The sequence below is a fragment of the Haliaeetus leucocephalus genome, unplaced genomic scaffold (assembly GCF_000737465.1).
Source record: "Haliaeetus leucocephalus isolate CR32 unplaced genomic scaffold, Haliaeetus_leucocephalus-4.0 Scaffold751, whole genome shotgun sequence".
NCBI lineage: Eukaryota > Metazoa > Chordata > Aves > Accipitriformes > Accipitridae > Haliaeetus > Haliaeetus leucocephalus.
In genome coordinates, this window is record NW_010973187.1 from 3789929 (window position 1) to 3816738 (window position 26810).

The window sequence follows — 26810 nt, forward strand, 5'->3', positions numbered from 1 at the left end:
GCTTGGTTGCTAGTGGGGAAGGATCAGGAGGTGGGATGGGGTCCTAGCCTCCCCTGTTTGGCCAGGGGAGTTTTTTGTTGTGGTCCTCCTCCTCCCAGGAGGTTGCAGGACCATGGAGCAGCCAGGGTGCAGATGCTGTCCCCATGGACCTCAGTGGGAAGAATTGCTGGGAAAGGTCAAGTAGCATCTTCCTGTTGGGGTGGGAGTAGGAATGGGAGCTCCCTCAGAGCATGTGGTTTTGGTCGTGTGTTTTGGGCTGGAATTTGACCACCAAGAGCTCTCACATGCCTTGGGGCCAGCAGATGCCACCCACAGCATCAGAGGCAAATAAAAGAAAATAAAAAGCCTTCCATGTTCATTATGTTGGAGCATCTCATAGTTAAAGATCTCATTACCTTTATTTAACCCAGTCTCATGATTTTTGGAAATCTGATTTGTGAGTTATCAGGGATGACCAGGGGGAGAACTTTGTGGAATAAGGCACAGGGAAGGGAAAAGAGTGATGGTAAAGGAGAGGGATGACATATATAGCCGAGAGAGCACTGGTGATTCTGCACCCTCTCTTCCCACCAGCTCAGAGCTTAGTGCTTATGCCTACAGAAAAATTAAACCAGATTCAGAGATAAAATGGTGATTTCCTGAGTATGTTATTATAGGATCGTTTTCTATCTATCTGTCACGTCAGAGCGCTAGTTGGCAAGCTATATATATATATTTGTATATAGTGTGACAGGAATATTTTTGCTGTTATTTTGCTTAGTGTTTTAAATTTAGGTTACTCTCTTGCAAATACATCTTGTTAAACCTGGAATGGTTAGCAACTTAAATTACAAAGGACAGCTGTCATTATGAGTCAGCAGGATTTAGTCCTAAACAGTGTGAGTGTATATGTGTGGTGTGTGGTTGTGTGTGTTTATGTATGTATTTATGTATTATTTTGCTTTAGCCTGTTTCTCATAATATGCATTTATAGTGCAGAAAGCAGCAAAGGGAGCAGAAAGCAAAGGGGAGAAGGGAGACCCCAAAGTGGACCTTAAGCTGGTGGTTCTCCCTGTAAGAGGGTTGGGGCTGATTTTAATTTTCCTAGATCAGTCCCAATTCCAAAAACATAAATGTATAGGTAAAAGGAAAGACCAAAGTATGTTTTCAAATTTGAACGTTTAGTAGCAGCGTAACGGAGAAACCTCACAAAGTGACAACTATCAGTGTCAGTATTGAGTCTAACGAGTGTGTCTGCACGGCCTCTCTGAAGTGGCAGCCAGGGTTTGGCCACTGATTTTTAAGGGACCCAGACTTCAACTCTGCTCTTCAAATAGCATTTCTGAGAAATCTGCGTAAAATGGTACATGAATATAGTCATCACCCGATTAATCACGGTCATTAGTACACCAATGGCTTCTAACTTCTGTTTTATCCAGCTTCTCCTTCATTCAGAATGACTTGTTACTTTTTCTGGGTAACTGCTCTCTAACTTCTTTTATAAAATGAGTAAATTTTTATTTGTTTGTTTGCTTGTGTAATGTTTCATTGGTTAAGTGGCATTTGCTGGGAGGCAAGGCTCACTTCTCCCAATAGGTTCTGAGGGTAGGCTTATGCACCACAGAGCCACTGAAGTCATGGGTTTAACCCTCTATGGACAAAATCCAATATTCGTTTTTATTATTTGACTTGCACCTATGTTTTAGGCAAATTTTCCTGCAGCGTATCCGTGCACAGTCAGTGGAGAGAGGTGGGTATCTACTGAAGGTGTTGATCCAGTTCCCCTGAGTCAAGCAAGAGCCACTGCACTCACACGAGCCATCTAAAATGGCTTAAAGCTTTATCTCCGTAACAGTTAAACCTTTCTAAGACCATTCCTTCGTTCTCATTCCTGGGTGCATGGTCCTGCCTCCTTCCCTTGTGCCTGCTGTGCTATTCATCCCATCAATCCTAGGAGGGACCTAATCAGAAGATCACTAACCCTACAATAAAGAAATGAATGGTGTTTACCATCTTAGCTCCACAAATCAGTCAACTGCAGGATTACATGAATGCCAACACAAGGGAGGGAGAGGAAAGTGCAACGTGTTTGGGGAAAGGAGGGGACTGTGATAACTCCCACTCAGCCTAAACTATGGTGAAACCACCCCTAAAGTGGGTGCATTGGATCCCAACCTCTTTATCTCTTGCCCCAACAGAGATTTCCAGGCTGATTCTGCAGCTAATTTGTTTTTAACAACCTTCATATTACTTAGTGCACTGGTTGCTTTAGTGTTGATGATTGTCAGTTAAGGTTAGTAGCAGTTTAGTGACTAGAGGAAAATGAGGATTGATTTTCCCATAATGTGCAAGATAGCAAATACATTTTTAATGATAGTTGGTTCTTTATTAGGGTAATGGGTCAATGGGAATTCTTTGAAGAATTTAGTTGCCCTATTTCTTGTTGTTTCTCCTTTTGCCCTATTTCTTGTTGTTTCTTCTTTCCACTTTAAAGTACGTAATTTTAGGCTGGCTGCTTAAATCAGCTTCTCAAAATGCTTTCCATTCTGGTGAAGCAATTACAATCATGGAGAAGAAGATTAATATGTATCTAGAGCAAATAGTAGGATGGAGGAAAGGAGAGAAGAATCATTTCAAGTCAAACAATTACAGATACTGAGTGAAACATTAACATGTGTCTAGGGAAACTGGAAAAACAGAAACAGGAACATCAGTGCAGGTCCACTGCTTCATGTAAATATATATTTAATGTAGTATTTCAGTTGGAAACAATCAGAGAATAGTACAATTTTTTGAGGACTAGTCCCTAAACAGGGATCTTGTAGAAACACATTGCAGTAAACTGAAGTGTAGAGTAATTCTGTATTTATTCCAATGCCGTCACGTTGGTTCTGGCAAGCTTTCCAACGTTATTCATTGTCATGGTAAGGTCAAGCAACTCACCAGCGAAACCACAGGCAGATTTCTGCAAAGACTGGCACATTGATGCACACCAGTGTGCTGTTTGAAACCCATAATGTTCAGCTCACAAGGTATTTGCAATTGTGAGATTATTTTTTCATTTTTCAGATAGCTTATTTTTATTTCTTTTCACTTTTTTATCATCATTTATTGTTTATTCTTTAAATGCTTCCATTACTTTACTTGGAATAGGTCAGAGGAAGGCCCAATCTTCTAGCCAGTCTTTTGTTTTGCCTGTTCTTGTTATGTTACGCCTGATATCGTGGTGTCCTCACTTATGTAAAGTTAATAAGAGAAATTTTATGTTTAACATCTTTGTAAAATTAGTCCTAAAACTGAAGAAAAGATGTATTAAAGACAGGATGGTTACAAATAGGAAGCAGTGTCGAAAGCAACTATCACGTTGTGATCTCAAGGGCTTTAAAACCAGAAAGCACTACATAAAGGGCTGTGTAAAAGCCACAGGACTCATAGCTTTAAGAGTCATCAATATTAATTGAGAGCCTATAAGAGCAGCTACGGTCCTGTAACAGTAAACCGTTTGCTTGGCTTGGGCCAGGGTTTTTTCAAAGCCCAGGAATCTGCTGTTCAGATAACAGGCAGCCGTGGCCCGTGTTATCTGACAGTGTATGCTTTAGATTTAGCAGCTGGAGGGACTAAGCTTCACAACTCCTGCTTGGATTTCGCAGAGTCGTGATATGTACCTAGTTTTATAAGTGATTCCTAAAATGCTGGCCAGTGTGAAAAATGGAATTATATTAGCCAAGGAAGCCATGAGGAGCGAAGGGGTGTTTCGCGGGCTGGGTGAGGGGGTGAGCCGTGCCAGCGCTGCCAGCGTTGCAGACCGACCCCAGGCTGTGCGCGGCAGCTATCTGGGCTGTGCTCTTATCACCCCAGCCCCTCCAGACCCTTGCTGCGCAGCAGCTCTCCCTCCTTCTGTACTATTTTTTCCCACCGGACTGCAAGACATCCCCTCTGACAGCACGTCCCAGCCCTCCGACCTTCAGCTGCAAGCAGGCACACAGGCGCTTTTCATCCGAAGGCTGGCCGATGCAGATCCCTTCCTTTTCAGCTCCTCAAGTAGCTCTTCCCTTAGGGCCTTCCGACTCCGGCTCCAGCCAACAACCAGATCATCCTTAAAGTCCATGTGGGCTTCAGTTCAAATGTCGAGGACGCTTTTCAGGCCATGCCTCAAAGCTCCCGCAGGGCAGTGCTGTGGGATGGCAATGTGTCCGGGATGAGGTGGCCGCCCTTGGAAGTGACAAACCCAAGAACGACACAAAGGTGCGTTCTGTTGCCAATGCTGATCAAAGCCCTGCTTCAAATACGTGCTCAGATGGCTACTCCATAAACCAAAAAAGCCCTGTTTCTAAATAATTCCAGGCACTTTGGGGAAAAAAGGTAACGAAGGATTTTTCAAGTTTCTTGGTAGACCTTTGTGCCTTGAACCGCAGTGATGTCTTGGAATTACTGTAGAGATTTCAAAACCACTATTTTAATATGTTTTGGTAAATATACATAAAATATGAAAATTCAACATCAAAGAATATGCATCAAATGCAGTTCTCATTTACATTACAGACTAAAGAGAATTCAGAATAATTTTAGTAACTGGGACATGCATGATTGCTACAGGTGAATGAATATAGGACAAAGGATCTTATTTAAGGTTGAACTGCGTTCTTTTAAATTACTTCTTTAAGCATTATAATGAAAACCAGTAATAAACGTAATTCAATAGAACTTTTCTGTAAGCTTTCATTTCTCTTAAATAGTTTTATGCCTGTATAGGTATCTAAACAAATGGTCTATACATTCTTGTTGTATCACAGAATTAACACAGAACCGTCAATGACTTCCAGCTTAGGCTCTTATATTCTGCCTCCGTATTGCCATGGTATTTCCACAGTGTGCTACAGTGCCAGGAATCTCTCCTTTTAGCTCGCTCCTTTTTCTCCGTGTGTATTCAAGCCTGCACATTATTTGCTTTTGCCAAATACATCACTCTGTTTTCAGAAAGCCTTCAAGATTACATTCCTCTCTGAGATGGAGCTTTATTTCACAAAATATCCTACTACTTTTTTAAAGTGACAAGCCTGTGTTTAGTCTTTCTATAGGAATTGTGTTCTCCCATTTTTTTGAGAGTTTTGGTACACAAGATGTGTGTGTATTAAAGGGGATTGGCTGTGCTTATGCAGTGGATCATCAAGAATTGCTTTCTGTAGTGTCCTCTTAGAGCATCTGATGTGTGTGCGTTTTCTTTGGCATATCCAATACAGTGAGGGAATTTTCTGTCTTGGATGATATATACAATTTCCCCCAAAAGAAACACATTGTAGAGCATTTTAAAGTATTAAGGAAGGTGTATTCACATAACCTTGCCTGATACTCACAGCTGATAAATGGAAACAGGGAGATATTTATCAAGTGGTTTTCACGGCATTTCATCTTAATACGTTAAAGTGAGAATATAGGAACATCAATGCTGAATCGGAAAAGCTCTAAGCACAGGCTTGAAGTTGAACCCTTGGCTATATGGTTTATTACTTCAGAGGTGTTGGACTGCACTCCCTCTAGGATGATGAGAAACATATATTTCATAATTTGTTAACTGTGAGAGTTATTATTATAGAGAGTTGTGTTCAGCTCCCTTGTGCTTTGTGTTACATCCTTTTTAAATACACTGAAACACTCCAGTATATTGTTTGCCAGGAGATACCCACAAATGCATTCGCTGGGAGGCAGTTGTATGATGGCTCTGCTCGGTCACGGGGAGCACGGGGCAGGACTGGAGGTCCGTCCTCTGGAGCCGAGCCCACCTGGCAGGGCATGCGTTCAACTGGCTGCACGATCATGGCACTCTCGTATTTGCTCCTGCATTTTGCCAGTGTACATCGTACCTGCCTGAAGGGCACGTGATGTGGATGCGAGAGGAGAGAGGCAGCAAAGCTGGAGAGCCGAAATGGCCGGGCTGTCCGCCTCACCTTGTCTCAGAGAGCGCTACCCCTGGGGCAGCGGCTAAAGCAGCTGCAAGCCATTGGGGTTTACAGCCTGGCATAGGAAAGAGGTGCAGATCCAGGTCTGGATGCGGCAATACTGCTGGCTGCAGCCTGCCACCCAGCATGGGAGGCTTTGGCGTGGGAACCTGTGGGAGGAGGGCTGCGGGGGCAGCGACTGGAGCAAAACTTTCCGTTTTCATTTGCCTTTGTTTGTGAGTCACTGCCCACAGCTCCTGCTGCTTTTACTTTCCTCCAGGAATGCATACTAGATGATCTTTAAGGTCCCTTCCAACCCAAACCATTCTGTGATTTCCACCGGTTTTAACTGTGCTTGAATTAATGTAATTGTGTAATCTGATAGAGAGTAATCATGCAAATATCGAACTGTTGGCAATGTATTCCTTCAGCTGGCTGTGTTGAGTAGTTTTGCTCTACGTTTATTTGTCAGACATTGTTACTGGGTAAAATTCAACTATATATGCCATCTTCAGTTTCTCTGAACAGTCTTATGTGTGGGATCTGAACACGCTTTATACCTTAGGAAGACACATGCCAAAACATAAATGTTAACCAATTAACTCACATAGAGGGTTTAGCTTTCTGTACAGTGATTAATTCAGCAGCTGCTTTTGTCCCAACCGCAACAGATTTTTTTAAAGTAAATATTCTCAGTACATTATTTTTTTTAAATTGTGATTCTCTCTCAGATTTGGGGCAAATGGAGGAAAAATTAGGGCATACATACGAAGCAAAACACCTCATTCTTCAGTATTGCATTTAACACATCTTAATACAGACTTCGGAGTTGAATAAAGATGAAGCATTTGGGGGGAAAACAGCTTCAGCAAGCAGCACGCAGAATTTGTAACTTCCGCAGAGAGTTACTGTGCCCATCTCTGAAGGGTTCAGAAAATGGCTGTCACCTGCAGGATGCATGCATGGGAAAAGGTGGAAGCAATACATATGTCATCAACATCCTGCTTATTCTTTCTATAAACGTTTTGTGAGCATTGTCACGAGCTCAGCTGTGCCCTGCCACCACCATGGGCAGCAAAACCAAATTGTACTCAAGGCAAAGTGCAATCATAATCTGTTTATCTGTTTACACAATTTTCAACCCATAGTGAAATGCCAGAACAATTTACACGTATTTTGGTTGACAGGGAGCGTGCAAGTTTTTAACTGGTGGTGTTACCTCCTCCCATATAGATCTGTCTGTCACCAGCTGTATATTTATCACCGGGTCTGGAAGCGGCCAAGGAATCTGAAAACCGAGGCCAACGTTGTTGAATATTTGCAAGAGGATTGCTCAGCAAATCTTATCCCCTCTGAAAATTCAGACCTGAAGGTCAATGCAACATCCTTACCCCCCTGCAGTTACAGGTTCATACCTCGACTGCAGAGGGGGTTAGGTGCAGAAGTTTGGAAGCAGCCTAACCTTTAGCAGAAACACTTGGGTAGCTGAATGTCACAGCTTGCGGCTGGGGTGAGGTGTCACCTTCCCTGACGTCTGCTTCTCCCCTTGCAGGAGAGTACTGCGAGGTGAACGCGCGCTCTGGCCGCTGTGCTCCAGGGGTGTGTAAGAACGGAGGAACCTGCGTGAACCTGCTGATCGGTGGTTTCAAGTGTGAGTGCCCCCCGGGCGAATACGAGCGGCCGTACTGCGAGATGACCACCAGGAGCTTCCCACCGCAGTCCTTCATCACCTTCAAGGGGCTGCGACAGCGCTTCCACTTCACCGTCTCCCTCATGTAAGTCCCAGTGGGGAAGGGCTCTGTGGCTGGTGGCTTCTCACCTTGAGCTTGCGGGGTGTTTGCTAAATATTTTCACCAACCAAGTTACCTACGTGCAGAGGTCACTTGCGGGATTTCTGACAGTGACTCCTGCCAGTGGGGCGCAGTCGTGTTACTTGAAAGCGTTTGATTTTCTGCCCTGCCGAGGATGCCGCTGAGGTGCTAACTCCCGACCTTCCTCTGCTGCAATGCAGGGCGATGGCGCAGGGAGAGGGGGCACCAGGGCCTCTCTGGCCACCTCTCAGCAGCCCTCGGCCGGAGAGGTGCAAAAGTGGGTGGTGGGTTTGCCCTTTTTGTAGTTGGGCTAGCGGCCTCCTGACATTCAGGCCGGCTGCAGAGCCGACCCATTCGTGGCCCTTGTTTGGGAGCGCTCTTCCCCTCTCCTGTTTCCCAGCCTGTGAGAGGACCCGGTCTCATCAGGCCATGGCTGAGCACAGGCTGGTCCTCCTCAGGTCCTTGCTCTCCATTGGTTCCCAGCCTTGGGCTATGGACAACCCCAGCTGTCCCAGCTCCTCGCCTCGCTCCTCTTGGCCTTCACAGCCAGCTTCTGCTTCTGGTCCCATCCCGGCTGCCAGGCACGACCCGCCTCATCCCCATCCCATCTGCTCCAACATCCCCCCGTTGGACAGTCTTCTCCTGGGCTGGCTGTCACTTTTACCGTGCGGGCACTTAGGGAGGCAAGGTGAGCAATGGTGGCAGCCACACTGCGTGGACCAGGGCTCTCCTCCCCTGGCTCACACATCCCAGCGGGAAAAACCCTCTTCTGGAGGAGACTTCTTGGGTCAGGCATAGGGCTTGCCTGCCGTGGAGCCAGAGCTCCGGGTGTACACACGCCTCTTCGCCGGTGAGGCGGTGGGTTTGCAGCTTTCCTGCGGTTTATCCGGTCAGGATCGACCTTTGGTTCTCCCTCACGGTTGACTGTGAGTAAATAGAACAAAACGTGTTAGCCCCGACCCCAGAGGGCAAGGCCGGGGATTTGTTGATAGGTACAACAACAGCAACAATGACAGATATGTTCATGCGTCTGTCCAGAGAAAGTGCTTAGGGAGGACACCGCCAGGCACACGTCCCATCCAACACCCAGCAGCTACCTGGTGTTTTACATCTGTCAGGAGCCAGGCAGCTTCTTTCCGTTTTAGCCTTCCCCTGCCTTAATCCCAAGGTCTGAAATTTTGTGGAATCTTGACATTTTGGTTAAACTGAAAAGCGTAGGCACAGTTCGCGCCTGTGAAGATCGTTTTAGAGCATCAGATCTGAGTACACAGAAATGCTGAGGAGCAAAAGGCTCTGTTGGACTTGTCAGACCTACAGTGAGTGCAAAGGAGCGGCCTGGGCTGGCTGCCAGCACAAATTACCTGCACTACCCTTGGCTCGTCCCCTCAGCCGTGTGGTGTCACTTTTCAGGCTTTCAGGAAGAGATCTTTGACGCGTAGGGTGCTTCAAGTTAGAGTGACTCAAACGCTCTGTGTAGGGGTTATTGAGAAACAGCAAACTACTGTAGCAAGGTAGTGCTTACACCAGGGTTTCTTCACCATCTTTAAAACCAAGACAGCTTATTTAGTCACGAGCTAAACACCGCTCAGTCCACTCAATGTGATTATAAAAAGTCTAGACCATCATGGGGTTCATCCCACAGTGTCTGGGATAACGACACATTTAGCTTTTCAAGCCTGAAGTTCACTTTTATTTACACTTGTTATTTCTTTGGCTTTTATTATCCACCAGTGCAGGTGGAAAACATTATGTGAGGTTAAGCAAGAATTAGCAGTTTGACTAGACGATGATTTGCCATTACATATTTTGAGATTTGGGAGCATTCATGAAATCCCAGGGTGTCTAGCTTCCCTCAGGCTCAAGTGACTCATGACCATCTCCTGGCAAAGAGCAGAATGTTTGCATTGTCCAGTCTCATAACTAAAATGTGATTTTTTTAAAAAAGTATTTAGGTTGCTGACCAGGCATGTCTTTCTGCTCCCAACATTATATGTCTTCCTTGCTTCCTTCCAACACTTGCTACTGCTTCACTCCAAGAGACACTGTCAGTGGAGAGTTTTTCTCACTATTTATTGAAAATTCTCTAAGAAAGTGTCTTTATTTTCCTATGTCCTGAGATTAAAAATATCCCTTTTATTAAAAAACAGTAATTTTTTTCCCCAGCTGGTGATAATCAGACAAGTTCCAAAGCAGTAGTGCTTTAACTATTAGTATGATACAAAAGATGCTTTTGACTAGTGGCAAAGAACAGAACTGAGCACACAAGGAGTAAAGAAACATAAAAAATAGCTTAATAATTTAATAGTTTAATAAATAATAGTTTAATAATTAAAATTATAGTCGAGAATTGTAACTGTATCAGAAAAATATATTCAAACAGAACTAAGGTTCCTGTTGTTGCTAATCAAACTAAGTCTTTCTGCCCACTAAAGAAGCACCACTAATATTATTCTCTTTTTTTTTGCTCATATATGTTCTGGATAAATCTGATCAAAATGTTTTGATGAAGCAGTTATCCAGTCTTGGATTGTACAAAATACAGTCTTGGGAAATGTTTTACAGTAACTGTATTCCTTTGGATGAACTGTTTGATGGTGAAAAGTGAAAACTAAATCAGTGTTTTGATAATACTGAAATATTTCAACAGTATTGTCTTAATTCATTTGGTTTACCTTCTACTTCTGTAATATTATTTTATATTATGTTAAATAAATCTAGAAATAAAGATATATTTCAAAACTGATTAAAAGTAATCAAAACAGTAATAAAATATTTTGATGGACTATAATGGATATTCTTTGGAGTTTGTATTTTATTGGAAATGTCAAAATTTTGACTTCTGTTTTTTGAACCAGAGCAATTCATTCTCCTTCAAAAATATTTTAAAAATGTATGGAATAAAAAGTTCAAGCTCCTGGTTCTGAAAGGTCTCTGCTGGATGTGATACACAACATACATATGTCTGACAAACAACTTCTGTTAAAAAATATTCTTTGGTTTTGAAATTTTGTGTTTCAAATACCAGACTGTCATGTTCTAAAATACTGCTTCTTTCACATTCTCTGAATGCAGGTTTTGTTGCATCGCATGAGAGTCTTGCTAGTAGATGTGACATGACAGGCACAAGAATCATTTCTTCTGTCTGTGGAAGGCAGTTTTCATTAGCTGTGTTCAGCATTTGAATCATTTGTAGGAAAAGTGGGTTAATTTAAATCAGGCATATTTCCTGAAGTTCAAGATACAAAATCAAACTACACTGCCATTTGGAAACACAAGACATTCCCATGGTTTCTCTCTATTTCTCTCCTTCTCTAATATTAATCTTTATAAAAATGTTTATGTAAAGTGTAATAAATTTTTTGCATTTCTAAGTAGATGAAAGGTATCTTTAAGTATTTCTGTGTAGATGAAAGATGATGGTATGTAAATCCCCAAAGATAATAGGATTCAATTAAAAATTATAAAATGCACACAACACACAGAAATTTGCAAAAAAGTTCTCTGCTGACAAAAAGAACAGGCTTTTTTAAAAGTAGGGTCACCTCTTTTTCTGCAGGAAAGGTGTGATACATCCCATATTGGAAGCGCAAGAAAAAAAAACAAAACAAAAAACCATTGGTGCAGATTTAGTGGAATCATTTAAGTGTTTATTTTCCTTCCTCCAATTGACTGACCTGTTGATTGATGAACCCTGATTGTCTGCATGGCATTATTAAAGTAACTCTTATCTTTCTTTTCCCCTTCCCTCCCCATCAGGTCTTTTTAATCAGTTGATGACTCTCCTTGTACCCTGTAGCATATAGACAGCAAGCAGGCAGCAAGTAACCCCCCTTTGATGTGAAAATGCTTTCTAGCTTTTGGACTGTTTGCAAAGTGTAGTAAGTGCTACTGTTTGGCGAGTGTCAGATACTCGCACTGCATCATGCGTCTGCCTGATTTGACCCCTTGTGAGGGTCAGCATCCACAGCAGATCTCTGCAGAGTAGACTTCTGTAATTTCTATCTTTCTTGCCACTGTCAATTTTGAAAGAGCAGATTTATCCTGCGGCTGACTCCTCAATTTTATTATTTGCTGTCTGAAGAAAGGTTCACAGGCTTCCTTTTCTGCTAAATACAGTGCCATCTTTCTTATGGGCGACTTGACCATCAGTCTTTAATTCATAAGCCGTTAAGCATGACCTAACCCCTTGTCTCTGTGTTCTAGGTTTGCAACCAGGGAGAGGAACGCTCTCCTCCTCTACAACGGGCGTTTTAATGAGAAGCACGACTTCATTGCCTTGGAGATCATTGAGGAGCAGATCCAGCTCACATTCTCTGCAGGTTAGATTTCACTCGAGTCAAGCATTTCTGCTTGTGATCAGGAGATCCTCTCATGCCGTTTGGAAATGCACTTTAATGACTTTATATAGCTCTTTGCTGCCTCATTAATTGAGTAACTGGCTGACATTGTACAGTGAACAACTGATGCCGGGCGTTGCAAAGCACTCTAGGTTGTAGCGGTTTGTGGTGGTTACACTTGCTGTCATAGACAGGAGCTTGTCAACATTCAGTTATAAAAGCCAGAGTTTACGACTACTATAAAAGATTGGCGCTAGACTGAAAGTTGGCCTCTGAGCCAATGTTTGCTTAAATGAGACTTCATTTTATCACACTGTGATAAACGTCGTGTGTTTATGCATTTTTACACAACGCCATCAGTGAAACTAGCTGCGTAAACGTTATCTAAAAAATACACGCAAGCCAAAGGAAGAGCTAGCAGACAAGTGAAAATTGCCTGCCGTTTGTTAGGGATCGGTGACAAGCAATGCTGTTGCTGGAATGCACTTTTGCACTGTAGAAGCACCTCACCTTGGAAGAAGCCGTAAACAACAAGAAATTTAGAACCGGGCTGCCTGCTCATTGCTACAGTGGGCTAGGAAACAAGAAACGGAGGCTTTGGCATTTGCTTGCTTTCTGCACTAGGACAAAGCCAGTGTCTTTTGGTGCTTCTGGGAGCAGAGAGAGGGGAAGGCCTGCAAGCAAAGCTCAGGGTGGCATGTATCCCTGCCACTGTGGTCTTCTCCCAGGGGACAGGTTTCCTTCAGAAAATCAGCCCTGGCAGTGACAAAGCTCTTCCTGGCGAGAGCGTGATCAGAACAAACCCTGACCATTCCAGCCTCAGCAGAGGGGTGTTTCCTGAGTTAAAAAAGCCCAAGTTTCATCCAAAAACTCATGCCTGGCTGTGCTAATTGCCATGACAGGGGTAGCAGGTGAAGTCATACAGCGTGGCTGAAGCACACTGAAGCCACCAGGAATCACCCGCAGGACTTCAGCAGGCTTGCTGAGGCTCTTGGAGTCCCTCTTGGTGGACTACTTTGCATTCCTGCTTCAGCCCAGGAGCAGGTCTGTGAGTTCAGTGGGAAGGCTTTGGTGGCTTTACTAAATCTCAGCAGGGCAGACAACATCTAGTTGTCACAGATTTAGGGGATGCTTTCCATTGGGACAGAAACAAATATCTGGGAAGGGCTGTTGTCACGTAGGTCAAGTGGGGTTACGTGGAGGTCAAGTGAGACGTTTGTACCTTTGTACTGGGCACGTAACTCAGGAAATAATCCTGTTACTTCCCGTTATACATATTCAGGATAGACATGCGGGCTCTAGTCAACTCTTATTTTATTTTTGTGAAAAGTGACACAGTGCAAGCAGTAAAGCAGTAGAAGCAGAGACACAACCAGTGTCGGTGTTGTATGCTCATCGCCAGTGACGGTCTCTGCCTTCAGACCCCACGGTAAATCCTATGTGACCCCACTATTTTACCAGTGATGCTTAAGTGCACATCTGGGCCCTTTGGGTTGAAGGTATCCGGTCTCATTTCCCCTTTATTACCTCAAAGTTGTCCAAATTAGATTTTAAGGCAAGCTTTTGAATGGATTAGTGTAACAAAATAACATGCTGCAGTCGGAGAGATGTGCTTTCTTCTGTAGGTCTGCTCCGCCTGTCTAAACTTGAATCAAATTGCTTGGAAGGCACCCTGAGGATGAATGAGAAAAAAAAAATCAATTCTACTTGCATTTATATGCATTTAAATGTGGAGGAACTCCTTTAAAATACATGAAACTAAATTTAGATTTGCACTGCTGCACCTGAGAGCAGGTCTGGTCCTGTATGTTAGAAATGGTATTTTCTTTGGAAGGAGAATGGTTTATGTTTTATCGTTTTAAGTGGCTTTTAACGAACCGTACAAGTTTTGGATATATGATCTGACTGTTTTACCTGTCGCAACAACTTTTTCACAGAAAGCAAAGCGAAAGGATTGGAGACCGGTGATCTTTCCTTTTCAGAAACTTGCTACCTGAATAAAAAGCACAATTTTTATTGCAGATTTTTTATCACTAAATGATAAAAAAACATCACAGCAAGATGTCAAACATGCTAAGCTGAAATCTGTATTGTTTGAATAACAGAAGTATATAGGATGGGAGTTAAAGGAGAGTAGGGGACATGGGAATAATACTTCACACAGGGTAAAGTATTTGTTGCAAATAGAGAGCTGAAAGTACATTTTAGCTGAACAATATGATGAACTTTGTAGCTTATGGGAGGGAGTTATTTTTCCTGTGGTTTATTATGTAGAATTTTCCAACTGTTAAAAAAAAAAAAACACAGAGAAAGAAAAAAAAAAAGTCGAAACCTAGCGATCTCTTCTCTGTGCCAGGCCTTTTATGTACTTTCAACACAAATGTTTATTTTGCTGCTACCTCAGAACAGATATGCCTGGTTACTGAGCTGTTTCTGCTGACTCAGACCTGGCTTAAAAGCTTCAGCTTTCCAATTGCAATGGCAAAGACTTGCTTTCAAATTTAAATACTGAAAGGCCGCCAGTAATTTCATTAATCGCTGGTAAAATTTTGCTGGGACCAAGGTTACCATGGGTTTTATACTAGAGTACTTCTGGTTTTCACTTTCTCAGCCCTGACGAGGAGTAGTCTTCCCTTCCCTGACAAAATATCCCAGCACAATACTCATCATATTAAAAAACCTCAAAATGCTGCTTTTGGCAGAAATGCAGAAAAATTCATGTACATTTTTATCTCAGTTGACCACTTCAGCAATAACTGTATCTATCCAACGCATCTGCTACCGCACTCTGCAGAAGCATAATAAAAAAATAATTCACCTGAATATGCCAGAAGCTATTTTTGTATTTGTGCACCAAAATAATTCCATGAAACTGGGGATATTTACTGTCTCGCAGGACAAAAACACAAATTCATTCATGATGCAGTAAGATGGCTGCGTCCCGTGCCTGATGAGGGTCTCTCCGTGTTTCAGTTCAGTGCAGAGCAGAGTTTGCAGTGATGTTGACTTATTTTTTCCCTTCTGCCTGCCCTTGCAGGGGAGACAACCACTACGGTGGCACCATTCGTTCTGGGAGGGGTCAGCGATGGGCAGTGGCACTCAGTCCAGGTGCAGTACTACAATAAGGTAAGACTAATTGTGTTGGTGATAACCCTATTATTTGTAAAGTAATAGAGGCGTGGGTCATCTAGCTCCGACCTGATGTATGCAGGTGACCTGAAATTTATTTATTTAACCAGGTGCACTGCTCTGCACAAATGGTACTGGTCTTGCTCACCTTGCCTGGGACAAAAATTCCCTCTGAGGGCTATTAAGTTTTGTCTCAGGAAGGCAAAATCACATGTAGTACATCCTTTTCAGAAGCACTATCACAGAAACCTTCAGATACTTGGAACTATTTTAGTTTTCAGTTCTTTAAACCCTCACAAGTGTCAGTGTATTTAAAACAACTAATTCACTGATTTGGATCTTTTTAAAGAATTGTGCAGTGCAGGAGCCTTCAGTGTAGTAACTACAAACCTCTAGTGTAGGATTTTCTGAAGCAAAGCAAAATTCTTCCCCATAACTGTCTTTTCTTCTGTAAAATGACAAGTTTAGCTAGCGCAAGCTTCTCTGGTTTGGAAATTTTGGTTATTAAATGGTTGACACTTTTCAGTAATCAATGACTATCTTACTAAACCATTTTTTTGTCTGCTATATAAAAAGATACGCAAGAGAAATGCAAAATCATTGTTGCACGCAGCCCATGACACTCAGAAGTGGGCTCCGGGGTCCCTGTCCCACAGCTGCGCCCTTGGTAGCTGTCAAGAACAGGTTCCCTTTGACTGAACCAAAGGCAGGGGCTTTGTGCAAACCAGCCATTTCATGATGAACCAAAAAGCGGGCTTTTAGGGTGTACGGTGTCACTGTTTACAGATAGATGTCAGAACTCTTCTATAATCTGTAACAAAAATTAGAGAATTCATTTAGTTACTGAGAAGTGTTGCTTTTAAGTCTGACATGATAGCATTATGGGGGATCGCGTAAGGAAATAGAGGAGCATTGTTGGCTGTTAAAAAGGAAACAGGATACTGGTGTAGGAAGCTGAATGGAAGATGAAGGATTAATATGATCAGCAAGTTCTTTATTTCCCAGCACTGCATCCTTTCGTCACAGTTTGTGTGGCAGTTTGAATGGGAGGATTAAAATTTTCTTTGGACTCCTAGATAGGGTCTCCTAGCCTAAGGGTATTTTCTTGAGGAGATAAAACCCTTTTTCATTATTTATTTTATATTAAAAAAATAAAAATTTAAAACTTATTATATAAGTTTTGTACTTAATATACTCTACTATCTGGAGCACAGAAAAATAGAAGCGAAACTTGGTGTGTCACCATGCATGCATCTATGGTCACTGTGAGGCTCTTCCTTACAAACTGCAACATGCCGTGTTTCCATAGCCTGCCTATTTCTTAGTGAATCACTTTATCAGAGTAGACGGCACTTGCTGAGGCAGCGGAGGGACGCTCCAGCTTTGAAGCTCCTCGGTGGACGAGGAAGGGAGGGCACAGCTGCAGGGACCGCCGCCGGAGCGGCTCGCTGAAGAGTTGCCGAGCAGATAAGGGGCCCAGGCAGCCCCAGGATGCTCTTTAAAAGGCAAAGAGGTCCGACATGGATGTTAAAAATAAACCCCTGCCTCATTTTCAGGGCTTGCTGCTGTTCAAGCAGACTGGTAGGTAAGCCATGTTAGCAGCTGGTGTTTTCCTATCATTAACACGTGCGCACTGTCATCATTTTGTCCTTCTGCCCCAGTTTTTTCGAAGGGGAACAAGCTGGTCCCCGCTGCTCAGGAGGAAACTCAGGGCAGAGAGGGAGAGCAGAGGGCCCGTGCCGGGAAACACCACTGACTTCATTGCCTTTGCCACTCACATGACATAAAAGTGGTGAAAAGCAGGGTCACTGTGTGGAGAGCGGCACTGTGCCCTTTGCTGTCCGTGTTAGAGACCGAAGTCGTCATCTTCCTGCTAGCAGGGTTTATTCCAGAGTGGTTAAATTTGGCCTGGCAGAGGGGAGCTCACACTGTGGAGTAAACAGCACAAGTAGGATATGCTAACCTGTATGTATTTAGCATGCTCTCAGGACTTTCCAGCATGTCTGAGAAGCGCATATGCTGCACCAGCTCTCCAGTAGCGAAAGAAGGAGCGAGCGTTGCGGGCAGTGGCAGCCAGAGGCAGCTCAGCAGGCCTGCCCGACGGGCTGCCCCCGCGCCCTGCAGCAGGGGTAAGCCTTCGCCTCAGCTGGTGTTTGTTTGTAAAGCAGTTCCTTGGCTACTTCATGTTTTAACAAAGCTGGAAGTAAAGTTTCTGTGAGGAGCTGAAAAGACAGAGATAATTTAAGGCTTTGAGTTGTGCCAAGATAAATGAGATGCTGTGTCTAAACTTGACACAGCTAAGATGTTTGAACAACAGAGTACCCAAAACTCATGAGTTTGCTTAAATTATGCACTCATATTATATTGCATCCTTCCGCTCTTTCCAAAATCCTACCGCAGTGGCAGGTCCTCATCCCATCACTACTCATCCCCTTTGCTCCGCTCAGACACCGCGCAGCCTTCCTGAGCAGGCAGAGCTCCCCCGAGCCATCTCCCTCCTCCCTGCCTCCGGCTCGCGTTTGATCCCCACCTCCAGCCCCTTCTGGACTCCCCTCCCTCCTCTCTGCCTCTGGCTCGCTCTGGCATTTTGCAGCAGCACCCTGTCCCTGGTGGCAGGGCTGCAGGGGCTACCTCCACCAGCATTCCCGCAGGGCTCCTTGCCTCTTCCATTCTGCTGTTCACCTGTGAAGCTTCTGGTCTTTGCTCCTTTTTAGACATCTTTTCCCGATGCAGTCCACGGGAAATGCATAACCCATCGTCCCAGATACCCGTAGAGATCCATTTCATTCATCTGTCTATGTCTTGCATTAAAAAGCCCTGAAAGAGGTAATTATACCTGCTCTTTTTTATCCCTCACTGATGTTGAGTTTCATCTCCTTCTATCTGCCTTTTGCTCCATCAGCAGGTTTTCTTTATTTAATAAATATGATCACCTTTGCCTATCCCTTCATCAGTCCCTTGCTGTGTCACTTCTGTGCTTTTTTTGCACAGCAAAACCCATAAAGACATTTTGAACTTTTCTTACTACTCGCGCCTCTACAGCTGAGTGCTGCCAGGCTGCTCATCCTGCTACGGGGGTCATTACAGCTGTGCCTGTCCTCTTCGTACCCACCATTGTGTCTTCAGACAGTGACAGGCTTCTTCAAGCTGGGCCCTTTCCTCCTGCCTTGGAAATGTGAGATACGTTGCAGAGCAGGCTGAAATAAACAGCAATTCAAAAATTTCCTGTTGAGCTCACAGCAAGCGCTTGGCATCAGGTACTTTCTTAGCTTCATCCTTCTTTTCCCAGTTCCTTTTTTTTGTTAAGCTTCTTTAAAGTATCTTTTTTAAAGCTAAGCTAGAAACTGTTCAGTTTATTTCCTTCTTTCCACTTTTGTACAGCATCTAGCAAGAAAAAAAGGGTTCGGTCTTCTTTGGAGCTTTCAGATAATGCTGTAATTCACATACAGAGTATTAGATTTCATCACAGCTGAGGTTAATTTTTCATCTTTAGTTTTTGAGGAGAATGACTAACAGGCTTTGATACATAATCTAAATCACTTCACTCCAAAGCAAATTTTCGTAGATGAGTTTTCACAGCTCTGAAAACTGTTCCTGCAATCTGAGTTGATCATGGTCGTATATGAGCAAAGGTTGAGTGAGTTTTGGCATCTGCAGCTCTGTGGATGATATTTGGCTGAGCATCACTGCAATTTGGAGTCCAGGAATGGGTCACTTGGATGCAGGGGGCAACTCTGGTGGGAAACTTCTGCTGCAGCTATTTCCTGAAAGTGGCACGCAGTTTTGTGGCATCCTGGTGATGCTGCCACCCTGTGCAAAGTCAGTTTGGGAATAACGATAATGAAATAAGAAGTAAGTGTAGAAGTGACTCCTGTAAATTATTTTCTGTACTCAGCTCAGAAGTGATGTGCTTGTGTCGTGGTTTAACCCCAGCCGGCAACCAAACACCACACAGCCGCTCACTCACTTCCCCTCCCCCCCCCCCAAGAGGGATGGGGGAGAGAATTGGGGAAAAAATTAAGTAAAACTCGTGGGTTGAGATAAGAACAGTTTAATAGGACAGAAGAGAAGAAACTAATAATAATAATAATAAAATGACAATAATAATAATAATAAAAGAATTTGAATATACAAAGCAAATGATGCACAATGAGATTGCTCACCACTCACCAACCGATGCCCAGTTAGTTCCCAAGCAGCGATCCCCCACCCAGCCAACTCCCCCCAGTTTATATATTGGGCATGACGTCACATGGTATGGAATACCCCTTTGGCCAGTTTGGGTCAGCTGCCCTGGCTGTGTCCCCTCCCAACTTCTTGTGTCCCTCCAGCCTTCTTGCTGGCTGGGCATGAGAAGCTGAAAAATCCTTGACTTAGTCTAAACACTACTGAGCAACAACTGAAAACATCAGTGTGTTATCAACATTCTTCTCATACTGAATCCAAAACATAACACTAGACCAGCTACTAGAAAGAAAATTAACTCTATCCCAGCTGAAACCAGGATAGCTTGGTAATATTTACCTTTAGTGTTGTTGGAAAATGTTGTTTTATAATTAACTCCATATCATGAGAGTCCCCTGCCACTTGGGGACAAACATTGGAGCCTCCTTTGTAAGAGGTGAGTAAAGAACCAGCTTTGTGCCACCATGTTTGCAGAGAAGCATCAAACCAGTTCTCTGTCAGCTCAAGTATTTGATGCTTTCTTACAAATCCTGGTAGGCGCAGGCACTGTCAAACATTGCAGTAATGAAACAGATTGTATCAGAGGAGGAAGGGAAGCAATGTCTTTTCATGTACTGTGTAGTGATGGAAATGGATGCTTCCTCCCCTGGTAACAGCTGACACCCTTGGTTTCAGTGGAAGTGCCTAAGGGAAGCACATGGATGTTCTACTAAGGAAGTGTTGGCTCTGTATTGAATTTCTGGAAGGGAAAACAGTAGGGGAAGGAATTAGTAGCTATAAGAGAGCAGAAGTGAACTAGGAGTGTTTTATAACCATTCTCTAGTTTCAGTTATATATTAAAAGTCTTGCCAGCTACCCAGTAGCAAGGTATCAGTTTACCTGTTCGCAGTGTTACTTGCCATTATAGATGTTTGCTGACAGCCAGGGATGGCAGGGAGGAAAGCTACATGCTGACACTGTTAGCTCGAACACATTACCTTCTGGGATCCTGATCTTGCAGACATTAAAATCAATGGAAGATATTAAATTAAAGGTGACCTGCATGTGACCTGCTTTCTCAAGAGGATATATATATTGAGAAGAAATTCAGAAGAAATGGGATTTTTTAAATTATTTTGGAAGGAAAGGTGGGAGAAGGGGGAAGATTTCAGACTGGCAAATAAAACTGATAAAAACCAGCAGAAACAACCTGCTGCTTGTTCACAGGATAGCTGGCCTAAGGGACAGCAGTGATGTGAACTGCCCTCTTTGCCTTGGTGATGTGCTTCCTTTCTACATGATGAGAGTGCAGTCAGCCTCTGACAGAGTTTGGTCCTTATCCTTTGGCTCTCCTGAGCCTGCCAGCATGAGTGACAGTCAATAGGTTTAGCCATGCTGATATTTGTTTGGAATAGGAGCAAAACCACCAGGATGTTTGATGGTAATGAGGCTCAGTACCAATAATATCACATGAACTATCTGGCATTCAGTGCGCATACAGGATCATGTATGATTCTAGGCAGTGCTTGGGACAGGAGATTTTAATGAGCCCAGTAGTGGGTGGTGTTTTTAATTAAGTGAAAACTTCAAGCCACTCTCCCAAACTTATGATAGAAATGCAATTTTGTTCAGAATTTGAGATACACTATCAAATTTATGTTAATGTTTTACCTGACTCATTGCCTCAGGGTAGAATTCATCATTTGGCACAAGATAAAAATGTTTTGCGTATGGACATGTTCCCGTAATTATAAAGGGCATGTGCATGTATATTTATACACTGTGTATCTTAATGTGTTACTTATACATATATGACATCAAAGTCGCTTAAGGATGTTACCGTTCTGTATGTAGGAGCTCCTTCTGCATCTGTTTAAGGAAGCACAGGATATTTTTACCTAAATGACAGAAAACCTGAGAAGAGCAGAGAGAAACATGCTATCACCGAGTGTCTGATGTGCAGTACAGTAATTCTGGGGGATGGGATGAACAAATCCCTGAATGACTCAGAGGATGACTCACAAAAGTAACAACTGTACGACCAGGCAGTGTGTGTGCGTGGGATCCTCCTCTGTGGTCAGGAGGTGTAAAATGATGGATGGAGAGTGTCTCCACTGTACTGGTCGCTTGAGCCCGCAGGCTCCTAGGATGAGATATTCAGGACAAACATTACCCTTTTTCCATAACTGGGCTAAGGTTTCTTCTCATGTGTGATAGTCGATAGCAACCTGCCGTTCTTTCACTCCTTCCTTGCATGTCTTTAGACTGAAAAGCGCGGTGGTTGTTGTTTCAGATGCTTGACTGTCTTGGGAGTAGCCCACCCTTTCACACGGTTACAGTTAGCAGGGACCTGCTGCTTTCCATCCCTGTGCGCTTCCCACCCAGCAGAGCCCAGACCTGCGTTTAGCCTGCAGACAGCTGCTGGAGAAAACAAGCAAATTCTTCAGTTAGAGATAAACTTAAAAGGAATGAGGGCTGCTTAGGGCTGATCTTCGGTACATTGTGAATTCAAAGCACAGGAGGTGCATTGCTCTAAATCAGACTCACATGCTTTCGAAAAAGTCCTGCCTGTGTTAAGTGATGGTTTCTCTTGAGTTAACTGGCCTTCATCTGGGGCAAGCTGGAGCTTGAGTATCACCGAAGACTGAGCTAATGTTGTAGAGATTTAGCTCTCAGCCCACTCGCACATTAGAATTTGCCATTACCTTTCCTTCCCAGGGAGGATCTATCCCTCACCCACCAGCTGAAAGCTGTTCCCAGGTGCCAGAACACCCTCTGATTCCGTGCCAAGTCCCACGCTGTAATTGATTTTCCGTACCTCGGGTGCGTGCTGCAGCTCTTCCCTTGTGCTTGCTCAGCCGGCGGGCGAGTGGGCGGGAAGGCAGCATTCTCCCTCACCTGTGGGTTCCTCGGGGCCGAAGCTGATCCCAAAGAGTTATTTAACCGTGCCTGTACAGCTGTGCTACGGCGCCAGCAGAGCTTACCGTTTTGAGTCTACATCCACAAATCCTCCATACTGTGGATCACTAGTAGTGCCCCACAGACTGGCTGTTGATGCTGGGAGGCAGCATATGTCTGGGCAAAACCAACTAGCTCCGTATCTGAGAAGAGCTCAGTGATCCCCATTTGCTCATGCGATCTGAGTGGTGGCTCTCCAGCGCTGCTGGGCAGAGCCTGCATGCCCTGCTGGGCTCTGGACGGACCTGAGGACAGCTGAGAGTCTTGATGGTGTGGATTTGGGACTGCTGCCAGCTTAGGTAGACTTGGAATGAAGCTGCTCGCAACAGAGGAACAGAGCCCATCCGCACTTGCTTGGGACTCAGGGGATGAAGTGGAAGGAGGGACAGGGTCATGGAGGAAAAGACAGGAAGAAAAAGGCAGCCCCAGGCCAGGGCCCCAGGGCCCCAGGGCTTCACTTGCTGTGGTTCCTGTAGTTAGTCAGGCAATATGTTGGTCAGAACAAGGAATGTCATATGGGAGCCCTGTGAATACAGATGTCTGAAGAGGCATATATTGAGAGTATATCTACTGGAAGATAGTCGATGCTCTTACTATTAAAATAAAATGAAAAGCATCTGCAGGTCTGTTCCAAACCACCCACCTTCACTCCATGCGCACTATCCGTCTCCATGTGCAATTTTTGTCATGTCCAACTGTACTGCTTTTGGCTGGGATAGAGTTAATTTTCTTCATAGTAGCTGGTATGGTGCTATGTTTTTGTGCTGAAAACAGTGTTGATAACACAGGGATGTTTTGGTTACTGCTGAGCCCTGCTTACCCAGAGCCAAGGGCTTTTCTGCTCCTCACCCCACCCCACCAGTGAGGAGGCTGGGGGGGCACAAGGAGTTGGGAGGGGACACAGCCGGGACAGCTGACCCCCACTGACCAGAGGGGTATCCCATGCCATATGACATTGTGATCAGCAATAAAAGCTGCAGGGAAGAAAGAGGAAGGGGGGACGTTTGGAGTAATGGCATTTGTCTTCCCAAGTAACTGTTATGCTTGATGGAGCCCTGCTTTCCTGGAGATAGCTAAACACCTGCCTGCCGATGGGAAGGAGAGAATGAATTCCTTGTTTTGCTTTGCTTGTGTGCCCGGCTTTTGCTTTAGCTATTAAACTGTCTTTATCTCAACCCACAAGTTTTCTCACTTTCACCCTTCTGATTCTCTTGCCCATCCTGCTGTGGGGGGAGTGAGCAAGCGGCTGCGTGGAGCTTAGCTGCTTGCCAGGGTTAAACCATGACACTAAGCAAGAAATAAGAAGCACTTTACAACAGGCCAGGTGTTCAGCAACTTTAGGATAAAGACTTTCTATAATGGATGGGAGCAAAGACCTTCAGGCAAAAATTGCAATGTCTGCCTGGCAAACTTGGAGATGTAAAGGGAAGGTTGTTGGGTTTTGGGTTTGTTGGGGTTTTTTTGCGGGGAGCGGGGGTCCTGTTTTCTAAATCAAGCCAGTTTCTTTGCTTGAAAGACTTTTCTGCACAAGTGCCTTCCAGATCTGCAGTCCAATGGCAGCTTCTGGTCTAGCAGAAGGAGAAGGGTGGGTAAGCGTACAGACTTGACAGAAAGCCCGGTGAAACCATTGAGCTCCCAAGGGAAGCACAGAAGCAGCAGTCTCGCGGGGCAGCTGCAGAGGTGGTGGGAACGGGGAGTACGCAGCAGCCACAAGGGTCCACCAGCAAGTGTGGAAGGGGCAGTTGCATGCTGCAGCAAGGATGGCAAGAATTTACCGTAGACGCGTGATGTGTCTTGCTGGAGCGTGCCTTGCTCATACAGAGCACCTGCTTCAGCTGACCGCATAGCAAGCATAAGCTCTTGGGTTCAGTCTTGTACAACCCCTGCATTTTCTCATACTCTTACATGTGTTATGCCTGCCACTCATTAGCTGAATTATCCTTAGGATTATCTTTATAGCAAATCTCTTAACATTCATCTCTGCCTTTGTTTTACTAGAGCATCTGTTTTGATTCTGGGAGCCTGTGTTGTGCAACTGCCTAGCAGTGGCCAGAGGCAGAGCATTTCTGAAGGATTTGAGGATGCGTACACAAAACTTCCCTTTTAAAAACTCAGGTCCACCCCTGTTCTCCGACCCAAGAGCCAGCTGGGACCACATTTCATCCAGCCACCAGTCACTGGGGGGGTGACACAGCTGTACCCTAGAAGTCAAGACCTACAGGGCTGCGCGCTGGTGCGCTCGTGGGCGCCTGGAAGCTCGGTGGCCACTTGCGTTCCCCTGCCGTGGTCAGGGGCAGGCAGGACCTGCCCTTTAATCCAAACCCCTTGCAAAAGAATGAGCGGCATGGGCAGTCACAGGCAGTGGGAGTGGTGCTGGTCTGTGTTGGAGAGGTTAATGTAGCACTTTGTTTTGAAAAGGTTGGGATGAAATATGGCAATCTGCCGGTCTGCTGCGGAGATGAGCACCAACCCTGCTGGCTATGGCAGATGTGCCTCTGCACTGGGTGCCTGTGGAGCTGACAGATTGGTTATCTCGTTTCCTTCTGAAAACACAGACCCTCTCTGATGATGGCAAATTCACCTGTTATGGAAATATAATTATTCTTTATTCAGGACCGATAATTTATCCTGCCCCTTTGCCTTTGGGGAAAAAAAAAAGGCAGATAACATTTTAGTGACACTCACATTGTGACAGCTGCATCAGAAGACACGGATGACGCTGGCTACTGCTTTCTGTCCTATAAAGGGGACTAATTCTCGTTAGAAGTTCTGGGTGCGCGGTGCCCCGTCCCCCAGGACCTACAGGCAAACAGGAGCATCACGCAGTGGCTCAGCACAGGCTTCCCCATGCCACCCTGCCACCGCACTGCCCCTCAGGCGGGAGGCTCCCATTCCAGCACAAAAGCCTTGTTTGCTCAGCTCTCCATCTCCCTGCCGAGCCTGCCAACTAGGCTGCCAGCACTGTGGGTGATTTATGAGGCAGGCACATGCCTGCCGCTGAATAGGGATTGCCAGCTCCTTGGAGAAGAGCCACATAGCTGCCACCAGCTAGGCATAACTTTTAGTCATTGGACCCAAGGTGAAAGACTGCCCTGAAAGTATCCAGGACACCATCCAGTATCGTTTACTTCTTAATCTGAACAGTCAGGAAAAGTGGTTGGCAATTAAATTCTTAGATAGGTATTAGGTATTACGCCCTGTGCCGGGGAGCACCTCTCGCACTGGGACATGGTTGCCCCTGCCGAGTGCTGCATTTTGTAACTCAGTTGGAAAAGACGGACCCCAATGGAAGTCAAATCACTGGAAGTGCAATTAGTAATAAAGGCTGGGCATGAGTTATGCAAATGTCTATCGCTGGTGACATCTGAGCAGACGTAATTGCGATTGGAGGTAGAATTTCTGAAGTTAATCCCTCTGGTGGCTTCCAGACTAATTTGTTAAGGGATTGAGGGAGATTTTCTAAATAAACAATGCACTTGTTGAAGATTATGATAATGCCACTGTTGATCAGATGTGGGCCCCGCCAGAGTTCGGATTTTACTGGCTCCAAGTGTCTTGCTGTGTTTACAGCATCCGTGATCAACACAGGCCCGCTCTAGCATTGCTTGGCATTGTCTGGTAAAGAAAAATGCAGAACATTAATTGCAATGTTAAGCAAATATTTGGGGCGGGGCATGGGGGTACTGTAAATATTGAAAATGTCATTCGGTTAGGAACAACCGGGCATATTTTTCCTGGAAGAAATGCAATTTTGTGGCTCTGCATTTCCAAACGTAAATTCGTAATATCTCTCAAGAAATGCCAATACAGCTTTTAAAGGCTCTCTCAAGAGTGCAAGGCAGAAAGCATGTTAAAATTCAGTGCTTCCTTTTAAAACCAATCACGTATTCTTAATTAAGACTTAGCCATATTTCTAATTTTATAATTTCCTTATCACCCATCTTATTGTGAATATTTAATATTTAATAGCAGAAGGTACTGCAAGGTTGTAGAGATCAGAGGTGGCATAGCGAGGAAAAGGCAGTGGACAGGAGAGCACTGGTGGTATACTTCACCAGATCATCAATTTGTGCTGGATGCCTTTCCTTCTACGGGATTTTCATGGGATCAAAAGTTCTGCCATAGCTTAAGCACGGGAAAATTTGCAGGACGCCAAAAACACTGGGAGCATAACCGCAGTCAATTCATTAGCTCTATAATTTTGAGAAGGACTTATCTGTGGTTACCTGCGTAAGTGCGAGGCCTCTCCTTCACAGAGAAAGTTGCCAGGGTTTCTTCAGTTACACGAGGAAGAAGAGGAATTCAAGTGAAAAAGTCACTTTCTTTGCTAGCCACAACCAAAATTTTTAACCAGCATCCTGAGGGATATGCATGTTTCATTTACTTTTCAACTCAAGAGGTCAAGGAGTTTTTACTGGATTACCACTATTGTTAGCCAGATGCAGTTTATGATAGTTTTTTCACAACTTTCCTACAAGAACAAAAGTTACTGTATC

General features: G+C 44.4%; 1 protein-coding gene across 1 annotated transcript in view; it reads left to right on the top strand.

Annotated features, from left to right (window-relative positions):
* CELSR1 (cadherin, EGF LAG seven-pass G-type receptor 1) overlaps positions 1 to 26810 on the top strand; it is a gene marked incomplete at its 5' end in the record, with an annotated part of 173166 nt that overhangs the window by 85308 nt on the left and 61048 nt on the right. Inside the window, 3 exons of the mRNA XM_010581081.1 lie at positions 7468 to 7690; positions 11930 to 12045; positions 15101 to 15189. Of these exons, the coding sequence (XP_010579383.1) occupies positions 7468 to 7690; positions 11930 to 12045; positions 15101 to 15189 (428 nt within the window). The remainder of the gene's footprint in view (positions 1 to 7467; positions 7691 to 11929; positions 12046 to 15100; positions 15190 to 26810) is intronic.